The 15211-nt window shown below is 41.5% G+C and overlaps 1 protein-coding gene across 1 annotated transcript in view; it reads right to left on the bottom strand.

The window, feature by feature from the left end:
* Nucleotides 5738-15211, bottom strand: part of MB21D2 (Mab-21 domain containing 2) — a 129601-nt gene continuing 120127 nt past the window's right edge. The window contains exon 2 of the mRNA XM_005675249.3: nucleotides 5738-8799. Within this exon, the coding sequence (XP_005675306.2) occupies nucleotides 7535-8799 (1265 nt within the window). The 3' untranslated portion in view covers nucleotides 5738-7534. The remainder of the gene's footprint in view (nucleotides 8800-15211) is intronic.

Genomic DNA, 15211 nt, shown 5'->3' with positions numbered 1-15211 from the left:
CAGCTACAGAAAGGCCACTCACAGCAACGAAGACCCAGCACAGCCATAAGTAAACAAAGGGATATTAATAGATGCAATTTTAAAATAAATAATTAAAAACAATCTGAAGAGAGCTGAGTCTGGGCAGAGAATGTAGGGAAAATGAAGCAGTCAAGGTCAAAGGTCAGAGATGTAGGCCAGGACCTTTTCTGTGTGGCTAAGGAAACCATTCACTTCCACTTTTCACTTTCATGCATTGGAGAGAGAAGGAACTGGCAACCCACTCCAGTGTTCTTGCCTGGAGAATCCCAGGGACAGGGAAGCCTGGTGGGCTGCCATCTATGGGGTTGCACAGAGTCGGACACGACTGAAGTGACTTAGCAGCAGCAAGGAAACCGTTCCTGGGCTCTCTGTCAGACTTTTATTGCAGTGGGAATTCCTAGTAATGTACTTTCACAGCCTTGAGAAATTTCATAGAAATAGCCCCTAGAAAATCAGTATATGTTAAGAAATTATGTTAATGATTATCTCTCATGTTTTTCTTAAGAATAATCTCCTTGTTACAAAGCCCAAGGCCAGACCCAGAAGGGAGTATGATTGGGATCATAAAAGCATGGAACTGGAATGCCGGGTCAGCATCAGGCATGAACGCTGCCTAGGCACTTGCTAATTGTTCTCGAGACTAGCCCAGAAGGGAACGGCCTGGGGTAAACACAAGGAGATCTGGATTATGTCAGTGTAGTCCAAAACATTTAGGGGTATGTGATTAACACAGCTTGTGTCTTGAGAAAGATAAGATCTGAGAAAGCCTTATAGTCTGCAATTAGGAATAAAAGCTGGACTCAAGAATGGACTCTACACCTCAGCCCAATAGAGGGTACAGGCCCCCTGATCCCATTGCACCAGATTTTGTGTTCTGTCTTCATTCTTGTTGCTTGCTCCCAGACCATTAGGGCAACATTTTATTATGGTTCTTTCCCACATCAGCCTAGAAAACCACAAAATGACTGGAAGTTCAGTGTGAAGCTGGAGTTACACTGTGATCGTATTAGAATCACAGGATTATAATGGAAGACACTGCCCCCCCAAAGTTTCCACCAGAAGGTGAACACATATACTCGAGATCAAATTTAAGCAGATTATATACCTAATCTACCTTCATGTCACTCATGTCACACAAACCCCCAAAAGGCTTTCTTACTCTTAGAATTCTTATATAAAAAAGTTGAACAAAACCAGTGCGTGAGTTAGCCAAGGTCAATGCTATATTTAGCAACTTGAGAGGAAAAAAAGATTTGTTTTCCAGTAAGATCCTTCTGTAAGCAATAGCTTTATAAAATGCAGCAAACACAGCTGTGTGGATGGCACAGATTTGTGCCTTTGACCACAAGACTGGTCTTGGGAAACTTTCTGAACAATGTCGCCATCCCCGGAGTGAAATTTTAAGCGAAGAGCAGGGAGAGGAAGAATATGAGATAAGTAAAAGCAATGTTTTTGCATTAATCTAGCCTCTTGGAGCACTGCCCCAAAATTCCATCCACCTCAGTTCATCTGCAGCCCTTGCAGGGGTCTACAAGTCCCACTTACCAGTCATAAATTGTCATCACTTAATCTTCCCTCCCATCTAGTTCCTATCTTTGTGTTTATTCTCCCTCTCCAGCCAACAGCTCTTCATGGAGAGGTCCTTAAGGTCACAAATCTCACTCCTCAAGTTATGATAAGAGCAAACAAGACCCAGAAAAGGGAAGAGGACAGTCACTTGGTGAATTTCAATGAGCATTATGGAAAGTACCTGCCAATCACCACAGAAGATCTGATGTGTTTATTGGAGGAAAGTATCAAGAGGGTGTAACCTCTAGCTGACCCTAGAGCTGGACCCTGGCAGAGGCTCCTCATCCTTCCTCTTGTCCTTGAAATGTATGGTCTGCCCACCATTCCCACACTAGGGGACATTTCAAGGACACAGCCTTGAGAGTCTAGTGTTGCTGAGACCATCTGGACTCAATATTGACTAAACCCCGTGACGGCCTCTATGGAAACTGAGATTCTGTAGGGGCAGGTATGAGATCTCCTCTCCCTGCAACCACCAAAAGAAATCTAGCCTCAGATATAAGTTCTCTTGCTTGTTAAACCTGCCATCTAGCAACCTGGAGTTGTCTGGCCCTTAAGTTGTTCGTTTAGTTTCTGAATTCCCTATGAAGTCATAACGAAAATCTTCAAATTCACCATTGGTAGGAATACTTCACATGTGATACTGCTACTTCGTATGTGGTCCATTCCCCACCCCAACCAGAATCTTTCCCACATGGTTCTCTCTCTTCTCCCAGGATTTTTCAGTGACAGAAAATTAACTTTCTCTAAATGATCCATCTACTCTGCTGATGAAAAGCTTCAAAGAAGAGTTTGCCCAAGGTTTTGTTATTTATATTTACATTTTATCCAAATTTAGGTCCTCTGTAAATGCACAGAATAGAATCTATTCTAAATAATAAGAATAGATACTAATATTAGAGTTAGGGTGGTACCATAATGACAAGTTCTTAATTTTGGAAACAGACAGATGGTTTCAGATGTTGACTCTGCCCTACTACTTAAGTGTCTATGGAACTTTGAATGAGTTATCTAATTTCTGAATCTTGGTTTCCCTCGAGCTATTGTGAGATGAAAATAGGTTCATGAGTGAAAGCATCCAGTAAGAAGATCTGCACCAAGTAGTCAATAAATGTTTGCTCTGCCTCCATACATGCTGGTGCAATTAATAAGATATTTTAAATGATATTCTGTAGAAAAGAATTCTCTGTGTGTAAATAGGTGGATTTATAAATCTGAAATTCAGATTATTTTGGAAACAAGCAATCTTAGATTGTGAAAGCCAGAAAAGAAGGGAACAACCTCAATTCTGCATTTCACGGATAAGGATGTAAAGTCAAAGAAACAAGTTTATGCTTCTATTCAGACTTAGCCACCTTAAGCTTCTGTGATAAACTGTTGGAACAGAAGATGACAGAAGAAAAATGTATCAATGTGCCCACCTTTCCCAAGTCACATTACAAATCCATTCATCCTAAAAAAGACAGGGAATGTGGTCTAAAATGCAAATATTTTCATCCCACCTGCTATGCCAAATTAAGGCTCAATGTGTCTTTAAAGATCTTTGAACAATAATTGTTTAATATGGGAGACGAACTGTGGTGTTGGAGAAGACTCTTGAGAGTCCCGTGGACTGCAAGGAGATCCAACCAGTCCATCCTAAAGGAGACCAGTCCTGGGTGTTGATTGGAAGGACTGATGCTGAGGCTGAAACTCCAATACTTTGGCTACCTCATGTGAAGAGTTGACTCATTGGAGAAGACCCTGATGCTGGGAGGGATTGGGGGCAGGAGAAGGGGACGACAGAGGATGAGATGGCTGGATGGCATCACCAACTCGATGCACATGAGTTTGCATGAACTCCAGGAGTTGGTGATGGACAGGGAGGCCTGGCATGCTGCAAATTATGGGGTTGCAAGGAGTCAGACATGACTGAGTGACTGAACTAAACATACTAACATTTGAGTTTTCTGAAATTTCCTCATTATCCCAAACCACACAGACACCAAAATGTATATAGTCTCTCTAGAGTTTAATGAATGTCAGGACCCAACTATGGATTCAAAACTAGTGGCTCAGATGGTACAGAATCTACCTGCAATGCAGGAGACCCAGGTTCTATCCTTGGGTCAGGAAGATCCCCTAGAGAATGAAATGGCAACCAACTCCAGTATTCTTGCCTGAAGAATTCTATGGCCAGAGGAGTCTGGTGGGCTACAGTCCATGGGATGGCAAAGAGTCAGACACAACTGAGCAACTAACATTTTCATTTTCACTTTCAAACTTAGCAAGGGTCATACAACATTAGTATAAAAATTTAGTGCCATATGGCAAAGTTGCAGTTTATTAAACATGCTACTTTTGAACTCACTGTCAATAGGGTATCATTATAAAATGGGTATACAGAAAGAAAAAATTAGTTAAAGTTTTTACAGCTTGATTTCTTCCATGTATAATGTATGTTTTCTGTAAATAGTGAAAAAGGATTTTTGCAATTAATTAACAGAAGGTAGAACTTAGGACACGCTGCAACCCGTTCTCCATTGGAGAATATTATTCTAAATAACACTTTTTACCTATTTGAGGAAATTACAGCCTAAGAGGTACATTTTCTAAACTGGCTATTTTTCTCAGAAAGGACCATTAACTAACTGGAATGAATCAGTTTAAAGCTATTAATACATATATATTTATATGATATGAATAACACAACAGGAAGAGGATGATGTCTATCCCCTTCCTTTAGTCCAAGTAGTAGTCAGAGCTCCATTTAACGGTAAAAAGGTTTACCTGCAGATTAGAACATGGGGAGTCTTTCTTCAACCCCCAATAATGACCAGATGGGAAGTAGAATAGCCACACAAGTGGTCCTTGGGCGACTCAAATGAAGAGGTTCTTGAGATCAAGCTTAGCAGATGGGAGTTCAGTGCCTTTCCTGAAGACAACCGCCAAGCTCTGGAGCAGCAGCCCTGAAGCCCCCTGACACAGCAGCTGCTGCCAAGCACAGCCTCCCTTTCCCAGCCAGGCCATCCTGTCCAAGGCTGAACTCCAAGTCAGGAAATTTTTCTCAGCAAGGTAATGATCTGATACCAAATAATCGATACTCACCTGTGCCCAGACAATGGGCTTAATCCTCCCGGTAAGTGTTACAAAACACCTTAAAGAAACATCCAATTCCTTTGGTGCTGTCAAGTGTGTGCGTGGTTTACAAGGCGTTGGTCAGTCGCTAGGGGCTCTTCACTGGGCCCAGAAGCAACTGTGCCTGAAAGTAAAATTAGCCACATATACCTGCCTCTTATTTTCCCGGAAATAACTCTGTACAGTAATTTCAGGGATGTTTTTATTTTTAAAATGACTGATCCTGTTTGGCTCCATCCACTGTGAAACCAATCATTACGTGCATCTTACTTCCACTTCAGCTAAGAAAGCCACAGATTCCAAAATAACTTATTCTTCAAATATGTGAAACCAGGTCCCATCAGAGAATTGAAATCCTGTTGAGTTATAGCTCATAAATTCCCACAACCTAAAGAAGAAGTTGTAAGTAATACTAAATTGATAACCTCTGCCTTAAGGCATTTTATATTGTACTTGAAACAGATTATTTTAACCAATCTTCAGGGCTTCAGAAGGACAGAAGTCAGTGATTTGCTTATGTTTCAGACAAGAAAAGGTACCAGACTACATCTCTTTTCTACTCACCTTTAAGAATGTCTGACTGAAGAGCCCTAGGTTCATGGCACTGATAGCAAAGCCAAGTGCTTCCTCTCCCACAGCCAGGGTGCATGTCGCTGGTCCAGCATACAAAGCTAGAATTGCAAGCACGTCCCTGAATGGAACAGACGGCATTGCATGCCCAATCTCTAACTAATGACTGTGGTCAGGGAAATGGCTATCTTGATTGGCCTACATCAATCAGGGTGCATGTCCAGAGCTGGGGATGAAGCTATTTCTCGAGAAGGACACAGATTACGTGGAGGATAGGTAGATACCAACAGGAAAACTGGAGACACGGAAGACTGGACACTGGGTTTTCACTATGTAGAGACATCTGGCCTGAAAGACAACAGCAAGCCCAGGGCTCTATCTACTGAAAATTACTAGGGGTATTACTAATAAGAAAACAGTTTCCAGGTTACAAACTAACAAATAACAACAAAACTCCAAGGCCAGTATGTTTCTTTTATTATTACTTTTGTTTGATTTAAGATGGTTGAATGTTTTCATTTTCATTCATAAGCATTACAATAATTCCCATGCAAAAACCAAGACTGCATATGCCTGATTTCAATTGGCCAAAATCTACCCCGTGAGACTGGACATTCAAGGTCAAAGTGTTGCTTGACCTTTCCAACAGTAGACAGCACAGTAATCCTTTGAGAGATGGGCAGGCCCCTGGCCTCCCAAACACTACAGTTTGAAATGAGTCCATACCAAAACAGGGAGCCGGTGCCTTGCAGCACCTAGACCTGGCAAGTAATTTCATTCTTAAAGACAGGACACCTCTACACCAAGGCTTCTACCCAGTTATTTCCTGGTTCCTGCTCTATGGCAAAAACCTGCTTTTGAATTGGCATGGTATCTTCTATTTGGGGATTAATATTCATTTTTCCTTCCAGTTTTTCTCAAAACTCTCAGAAGAACCAAAGAGACTCTAAAAAAAGCTTAACCCTGTAATGTCAAAAGAAATATGGTTGACCCTTGAATAATGTAGGGGTTAGGAACACTGACCTTGTGAGCTTGAATATCCATATATAACTTTATAGTGGACCTTCTATTCATGGTTCCAAACCCATACATTCAACTAACACATTTAGTGAAAAAAAATCTGCATATAAGCGAATCCACGCAGTTTAAACCTGTGTTGTTCAAGGATCAACTATACATACAAAGACAACTACTTTATCAATCATACATTTTCCCCAGCTTCAGATAAAAGTCACTCAGCAGGTATAAAGCTTGAAAAACTTCTCTCGGTAAGATAGGAACCAGGAAATTCAAAGAGGACAAAATAGGAACCCACATAAAGGAGAACTAAACAAACACAAAGAGTCATTCTATTGATTAAGAGAAATGAGCTAAATGAAGAAATGATAGCATTTCAACAGTAGATGTCAATTTATATTGAAACACACGCATTGGAACTCCGACAATGGCAAAGATTTCATTAGTGCAAATAACAATTGTAATGGTATGTTCATTAATAGGATTTAAATAAGGCTTCAAATAATTACACACACTAAAACTACCATTTGGAAACCTTAATTCTACTTGGAAAGTTGTCAAAGACACCCTTCCAAACCATCCAAAGTTCCAATTTGAGGACAATTACATTCAATGAAGTTGCTCCAAACATAATTTGTAGCATCATCACTTTCAAAGTCTACATTGTTTGGCAGAGAGAGAGAAATTACCCTGGCCACTGGTCGAAAAAAGTATCGACAAATCCAGCTAACGTACCAGGTAGTTTCCAGATTCAGATGATTTTCAAATATCTGCAGTGATGAACACTCATTAAAAAAATAAAGACAAAAAAGCAAAACAAAACATTGAATCCTGAAGTATCAGGAAGAGAGATTCCCCAATCCCACTAACAATTTTGCACAAAGTATGAAACAGAAAGAAGGGAGATAATTCATGGGCATTTCACCTATGGCTCAAGTTCTCCTTAAAAAAAAAAAAAAAAAAAAAAAAACAAGCACCAAACACCAAAACAAAACAATAACTACAAAAAGTAAACAGCAAAATCAGAGGCAGAATATGAAATAGTAATATACTGTTTCAGAGTCTGCACCATCCTGCAGAACCAGGAAACTTAAGATGTGTTCTTAACAGATCCAATCCAGGCTGGATATGTAAAAAAAAAAAAAAAAAAAAAAAAACCCGAAAGACGGCATCACAAACCACACTACATATTATGAGAGTTTTAGATCCAGAGCAAAAAAACAAAAGGCAGCAAAAATGCTCAGAAAAATTTGTCATCAATTCTGAAGTGGGGCCTCGTGACATCATCAGGGTTAATGAAGACAGAGATGGACTTTCCCGGATTCTCCGTCACTAGCTGCTGCAGTTTTCTGGCCAGACGGTCATCGGGCTGGTTGGGATCCCCTCCGTCGGACTGCGGGGAGGGGATGCTGGTGGTGCTCCCTCGCCTCTGGAGCTCCAGCGTCAGCAGGTTTGCTGCCTTGGCGTGCTCGATGGCAGTGCGCAAGTGCTCTGCTGGGTCTGAGCGGACCGAGGAGAGCTTCCGCGCCTGGAGCATGACCGTCTCCTCAGACAGGTGCTCCAGCATGTTGCACTGAGGGATGAAGTAATTGGGACACATCTTGTTGACCAGACAGTGTTGCAGGTCATCGATGAGGCCCAGCAAAAAGTGGGCTGCATAGTCTTCTTGGGCCAAGTAGTTGGCCGGAAGTCTGTCACAGGCCCAAAGCATCATGCTCCGCAGGTGGTAGGGGCTGATAGCCTTGGGCCGGGACAGGAGTTTAATGATGATGGCTTTGCAGGCCTGGTATGCCTGCATGAGGCTGCTGGAGATACACTTCTTCAACTGCACCTCACTCCTGGCAAAGGACAGCCGCCACTCATTGTCTTTCTTTCCTTTGTAGGAGCAAGCTGGTACCAGGTAAAACCCACTGATGACTTCTTCCTCCGTGATCTTGCCATCCCAAAAGTGGTTCTCCATCAGCCAGCTCTGGGCCACTGCCGGCCAACCTTTGAAGGAGACCACGGGGACGATATCATACAACATGCGACTGCTCCCCACACCCAGAATGATGGAGATGATGGTCCCATTCTTTTCCACTTTTTCCACCTTTGGCATCCCTCTCTGGGGTTTCTTCTGTATCTCTGAGAGGACAATGCTGATGGAGTCATAGAACCAGTCGGCCACTTTGGTTGGAGAGAAAAAGTAGTTGGTGGCACCGTTGATGTGATCTACGATGGTGCAGCAGTCTTTCCATTTACTGATCGTCCCCTCGTCGAAGAGCCGAAGGCTCAGCCAAGAGTGGCATAAGGCTGAGTGGCGCATATCCAGTGTCACAGGCTGATTACGGTCATGCAGCTTAAGCGCTGGCACCAGGAGAGTAAAGTCCATATCATAGTCGGTCCCCCGGGCATAGACATTAAGCTCATCCAAGTCCAGGTCTACCACGCCTTCTCGGACTCCTCCGGAAAGCAGCAGGTACTCGTTTGCCACTGGCAGTTTTTGGTCCAGCTTTTGCACCATTCCTAGAAACAGAAAGAGAAAACACGCTTACAGGGAGCACAGACACAAGAGTCTTATACATCAGCACAGAATATGCTGGGCTTCCAAGAGCCATTATTTGTTATCAATACAAAACCACATCTTACGCTGCTGCACAGGCCCAGCCAAGAGTACTTTGTTCATTTTTATCAGTGCTAGAACCCATCCTTTTCCAAAAGATGGGAGAATTATGCAGATTCTTCACTCATAGTGAAAGCAATATCATTTTCCATCATAAACCAGGGCTCCTCTTCCCTAGTCATCACCTTGGTTACTGGCATTGCCATCCCTTTCAGTCGCTCAGGCTGAAAACCTCAGTAAATTTCAACTTTTACTTGCCTTTCTACTGCCAAATCTTATCTGTATAACCTCTGCAATATTTCTCCCTCCCTCCCCGTTCTCCATCTCTGCTGTCATCACATAAAGCCTGGCTCTTTCATTTCTTGCCAAAGCAGTCACCCTTCCCCAGGCCTTCCTGCTGAAACATTCCTCTATACAAGAGGAGCTGTAAACACTGAAAGTGGGATACTTCCAGGGGGCAGTGAGGTCATGACTCTTCAAAATAATCCTAGTAAGTTACTGACCTTTTTCAATGTGTTGACACTTGAGCTGACACTTGATGGTACAAAAGAAAAGGAGGGCAAAGTTGCTGGTGCCTTAGCATTAGTCGAGACAGTGGCACCAACTGTATCAACAGTCACTGGATTCTTTATTGTTGGCATGCACCAGCATTAAAAAATTAATAATCCAGTTTCACTTAAAATCCTTAATAGAAAAGGAAATTGGATCCATTTTCTTCAGTCTCAAATTTCAAACCACCTTTCTGTATGACGAAATTGCAAACACTCCTGTCTCATACTAAATATCAATACAAAAGTGCTTCAAGAAAAGCCCTCATGTTTGAGTTGGAGGATAAATTAGCTGCTTTATTCATGGAACATCGCTTTTAATTTAAAGAACTACAGATACACTATGGGTATTTAGACTTTAGTATATGATGGACATTTTCTCAAAAACTGAACAAATTGAGGCTGTCTTCACAAAAACAACTGAATACTTATTGCCAATGAAAACACTGGGGCTTTTAAGAAAAAAATTAATTTAAAAACTTCTCTCCTGCACCATGAACTTAATATCTTCCCAAACTGTATATTTTTCTAATGACATTGGTAGTGAAACAACAAATGTGCTTTTAGGGGATGATACTACGAGTTCTTTGAAAGTTAAGAACCATCTCTCAAATATGTATTAAGCAGGAATAGAGGTCTGCACTCAGTGGGCACACAACTGAAGCTGTGACTGAATGACAAAGGAGAAAATTGAGGAAATTAGTAGGCTTAGATATGAAGTACTTATCCAAAGGCAAGACAGAAACAACTCTTCCACGAATAACATTTTAATAGAAATTCACTTTCCCTGACTCCTGTCTTTTTATTATGTATTTACGTGTGCTTCATTATCTGACAAACTATCAGCATCCCTCCATGACTTATTTAATATCTTTTCCTGAAAGATCAAAAGAATGACTTCCCACTATCATTCCATTAGTCATTGCAGTTACTTTTAATTGGCAGTTTTTATTCATAAGGCAATCCCAATGCAGATAAACTATGTATATGTGTCTGTTATCACTGTATTTCAGAATTTGGCATTCATTTATAAAAATGTGCTCTTTTCATCTTTAAAATCCTATTTTCCAAACAACAAATAGTAAAGGATCACTTTCTTTTTAAAGCAGTCAATAAATTATCCAACATTAGAGAGGCAACAATTCATCAGAGAGACTTCAGTGTACCTGACTTTTTTAGATTGTGCACACTCTCTGTGCTGTGATATGGCAACAGGATCCCTCTTCAATAAAGGATTTCTTGTCTCAGGGACTGGGGCTGTCAGCGCAATCCCTTAAGTCAGTGCAGTCTTACTGCAAAGAGACACCTCAACCAAGATCACATCCTGTGGTTGGGGTTAGGGTGACCGGCACACATACTGTAAGCAATCAGTATGGAAGTGCCCCAGTACAGGATACTCTGACAAGTTACTGGAATCCAGAGTTCCCAGTGGGATCAACTGAGGCTGTCACTGTACCTGCAAGGACACCTGACTTCACCCTCCACCTGATCCTGCTTCTTTTCCCTCCCTTCCACTGGTGCAGGTCCCCAGGGTGCTTCTTTATAACTAGTCTAACTCCATCTCAGGGGCTACTTCATGAGGAACCCAATCTAAAATGCTACATACTAACCCAAGCAGCCTTCACTACAAATCAGCACTGAACAATTTATTTTCCTTCTAAAAGTGGTTTTTAAAAGTCAGACAGCCACCAGAGTTGAAAGTTATCATAAACACCAAGACAAAGATGTTTATCTCACTTATCATATTTCAGTATTAATCTCACCTTGACAAAGTAATAACTACTACCACCCCAAGTTTTAGCAGTAGTTCTAAAAAGATAGGATTGAACTTTCAGAATTCCAGGTAGGTGCTGAAAATCATTTTCACTATTTTACAGACTCACATGGAGGTACAGATACTGTCAAAAAGAAACATTTCAACACTGTAAAGCAATTATCCTCAAATTTAAAAAAAAGAAACATTTGATATTGAAATAATTTACTCATTATTTCATATATTGTTTCACTCTAGCATTTGGAGTGCCACAAATATACATGGGGAAAACTTTGACATGCTGGGTTGCAATGTTAATACAAGCTCATGTGCCTGAAGCACAATGAAGCCAAAGAAACTGAAATGTTGGAGTCTGGAAGAGAAAAAGGTTTACTTTAGGGCCCTGCAAAGAGACAAGGTGGCTTATGCCATAAGAAGCCAGAAGCTCCCTGAAAGTTTTCAGCAAAGCATGTTTATAAGCCAAGTGAAGGACAGGGCTTGAGGGGTTGGAGGGGGCTGTTGCAGGATATGTGATCAGCTTGTGCACAATTCTCTGACTGGCTGATGCTGAGGGAACAAGGTGGTGTTACAGGGGTTGACTTTATCAGTCCTTCGGCTCCAAAAGGCCTTGGGGCTTGTGTGTTCCTGGTGATTAAGTGGTTAACACTTTCCATTTGTTGGAGGGGGAGAGGTTTTATACATTTGCAAATGTATATCAAGTACTATTATCTAGGTACTTTGCTGCTGCTGCTAAGTCGCTTCAGTCGTGTCCCACTCTGTGCGACCCCATGGACGGCAACCCACCAGGCTCCACCATCCCTGGGATTTTCCAGGCAAGAACACTGGAGTGGGTTGCCATTTCCTTCTCCAATGCATGAAAGTGAAAAGTGAAAGTGAAGTTGCTCAGTTGTGTCTGACTCTAGCGACCCCATGGACTGCAGTCTACCAGGCTCCTCTGTCCATGGGATTCTCCAGGCAAGAGTACTGGAGTGGGGTGCCATTGCCTTCTCCGATCTAGGTACTTTAGAAAGGAGATAAAGGTGAGGATATGGGGGAAGGCCCCATGGGGTCCTGCTTGGTTACAGCAATTAGTAAGAAGATCTGAATTGATTAGTAGCACTGTTATAGGGACACTGCACAAAATTCTATACATCCTTTGGTCCTAGGCAGGATCCAGCTGGCTCTGAGCATACTGGCCAGGATCTGTCTACACAACCAGAATAACATGTGCAGTAATGGGCTGGGGATAATTTGTTCACAAACCCGTCACTGAACTTCACTTGGACTGCCACAATTTTGTTCCAATAGTTACAGGTGAGGAAAACAAGCTAAAATTCCCTTCTGCCCTCTGCTGGATTAAAGAAGTTTTAACACATTTTCACGTATTAGTGGTGGTGGCATGCACTCAGTTGTCTCCAACTCGTGGTGACCCCATGGACTGCAGCAGGCCAGGCTTCCCTGCCCTTTACCATCTCCTGGAGTTTGCTCAAACTCATGTCCATCGAGTTTATGATCCTAACCAATCCTCTCATCCACTATCATCTATCTGCCTTCAATCTTTCCAAGCATCAGGGTCTTTTCCAATGAGTTGGCTCTTAACATCAGGTGGCCAAAGTATTAGAGCTTCAGCTTCAGCACCAGTCCTTCCAATGAATATTCAGGGTTGATTTCCTTTAGGATTGACTCGTTTGATCTTGCTGTCCAACGTACTCTCAAGAGTCTTCTCCAGCACCACAGTTCAAAAGCATCAGTTTTTTGGTGCTCAGCCTTTTTTATTGTTCAGCCCTCACACCCATATATGACTACTGGAGAAACCATAACTTTGACAATACAGACCTTTGTAGGCAAAGTAATGTCTCTGCTTTTTAATATGCTGTCTAGGTTTGTCGTTTCTGTTCTTCCAAGGAGCAAGCATCTTTTAATTTCATGGCTACAGTCACCGTCTACCTAGTCACCGGTGATTCTGGACCCAAGACAATAAAGTCTGTCCCTGTTTCCATTGTTTCCCCACCTATTTGCCATGAAGCGATGGGACCGGATGCCATGATCTTCGTTTTTTGAATGTTGAGTTTTAAGCCAGCTTGTTAGTGTGTACACTAGAATATTCCTTTTTCCTCCCAGTTGTTGCTTACGTACCTAAAATGTTGACCCTTCTTTCAGAATAGCCATATAATGTATTTGCCTAAATTTGGATATTCAGGAATTAGAATAATGTTGAACATTTCTTATTTCTTTAAAAAGGGAAGTGAGAACTTGAGCAGTAGCGAGAATATAGCTGAAGCTCATTTGCTAAGCTCTTAGGAGTTAGAAACAAAGTCCCAAAGGCCACACTGTTCCGGAAGCTGATCCCCCGAGACCTCCACATTTACATTTAGCCTGCCTGAGCCCATTAGTCTGCAGTTGTACAAATTATTTGGTAGCACAAATTGGAGCCTTCCCCAGCACTATACAAACTCAAATGCCCTCCTTGAAAACTTTCCTGGGCTAAGTATAAGTGAAAATCAGCTGACATCAGCTATCATCCCAGATGGGTTGCCAGGCAACGAAAACACAGCCAGGGGCTGAGAGGGAAAAAAAAATTCTACTGTACACTTTGGCTGCAGGCATTAGTTTCAACAAATGCCATCTCTGAACTGATCCAAGGATTTTTGTATAATTACAGGATATTTTTGTGATATCAAGTGTCTCTGACTGTGTAGCTATTAGTAAATTATCCAAAACCGTGAGTGAGAACAAAAGAGAGATTGAACACATAGCACTGGGCTTGTTAGCAGCAGAGAAAAAGAGGGATGGAGAAAGAGCTTATTCCCCTGGGTGGGTCTCTTCTTTACAGGGAAGCATTGGCATACGTTTGCTCTTAAAAGCAAAGTGAAACGGCCTCCCAGCCTCCCTTTCCGTAATTGATTTCAACTTATTTCATAGTTTCTACTTAAGAGGACCTTAACATTACCGTTTTAGGCACTGGGTCCGAAAGTTTAAGGACTGAGTTCCTGTCATCCTCTTAAGTTCTTTGCTTTACAACATCAAGTGAAAAATGGAACTCTGCCTCAGACTCCCTTATATTCCAGTGAATAAAACTTTTCCACATTCTGTTGAATTCAAATTAACTTCTATCACAAACATATAATACTGGATGGTTGACACAAGAACTAAGTGTCATTTGTCTTTTTCCATCTTCACAGCTTCACTGGCGTGCATATATGAGAACCCAACTAGTAAGCAGATGAGTGAAATTCGTACTTGTATGAGAAAGTGAAAGTGACATCACTCAGTCGTGTCCGAATCTTTGCGACCCCATGGACTGTAGCCTATCAGGCTCCTCCGTCCATGAGATTTTCCAGGCAAGAGTACTGGAGTGGGCTACCATTTCCTTCTCCAGGGTATCTTCCTGACCCCGGGATCAAACCCGTGTCTCCTGCATTGCAGACAGATGCTTTACCATCTGAGCCACCAGGGAAGCCCAGTACTTGCATAGATTCCGTAAAAAAAAAAAAAAAAAAAAAAAAAAGAATTCCTAACTATGGTGAGGAGATAAAGATCTATCAAAGAGGTGAAACTTTTATGTCTTGCAATTAAAGCTACAGAATACCTTTTACCTCTCTCTATATATCTTTGATTATGAATATAAAAAAGATTTCTATGTAGATAAAAAAGACCTGAATATCTCAATAGTATTCATTGTTTCATAAAAATACTATTACCTTTTCACCTCAACTTATATGAAATATCAATAACAGTGCCTTTATGGCACTGATCCTTAATAGTAGGAAGGGTACAGAATGGGATAAATTTGACAAAGTCCTTTTATGACTCTGATACATTCTCTAGGGGAGCAGTCTCCTTAGCTGTTAATAACTAATATAAAACCTTCTTGTAAGAACATAATAATTTATGCTTGAAATATGTTTGTCAAGCTTGATTGTCTCAGCTGCATTCTGAGAAGTGGGCATGGCCGTGCTCTTAAAAAGTCACCAATCTTTGGGATTTTTAATGACTTCAATTTGAGGAAAGTTT

This window comes from Capra hircus, chromosome 1 (genome assembly GCF_001704415.2).
Source record: "Capra hircus breed San Clemente chromosome 1, ASM170441v1, whole genome shotgun sequence".
In the NCBI taxonomy this organism is placed as follows: Eukaryota; Metazoa; Chordata; class Mammalia; order Artiodactyla; family Bovidae; genus Capra; species Capra hircus.
This window is presented reverse-complemented; position numbering and strand designations above follow the sequence as displayed.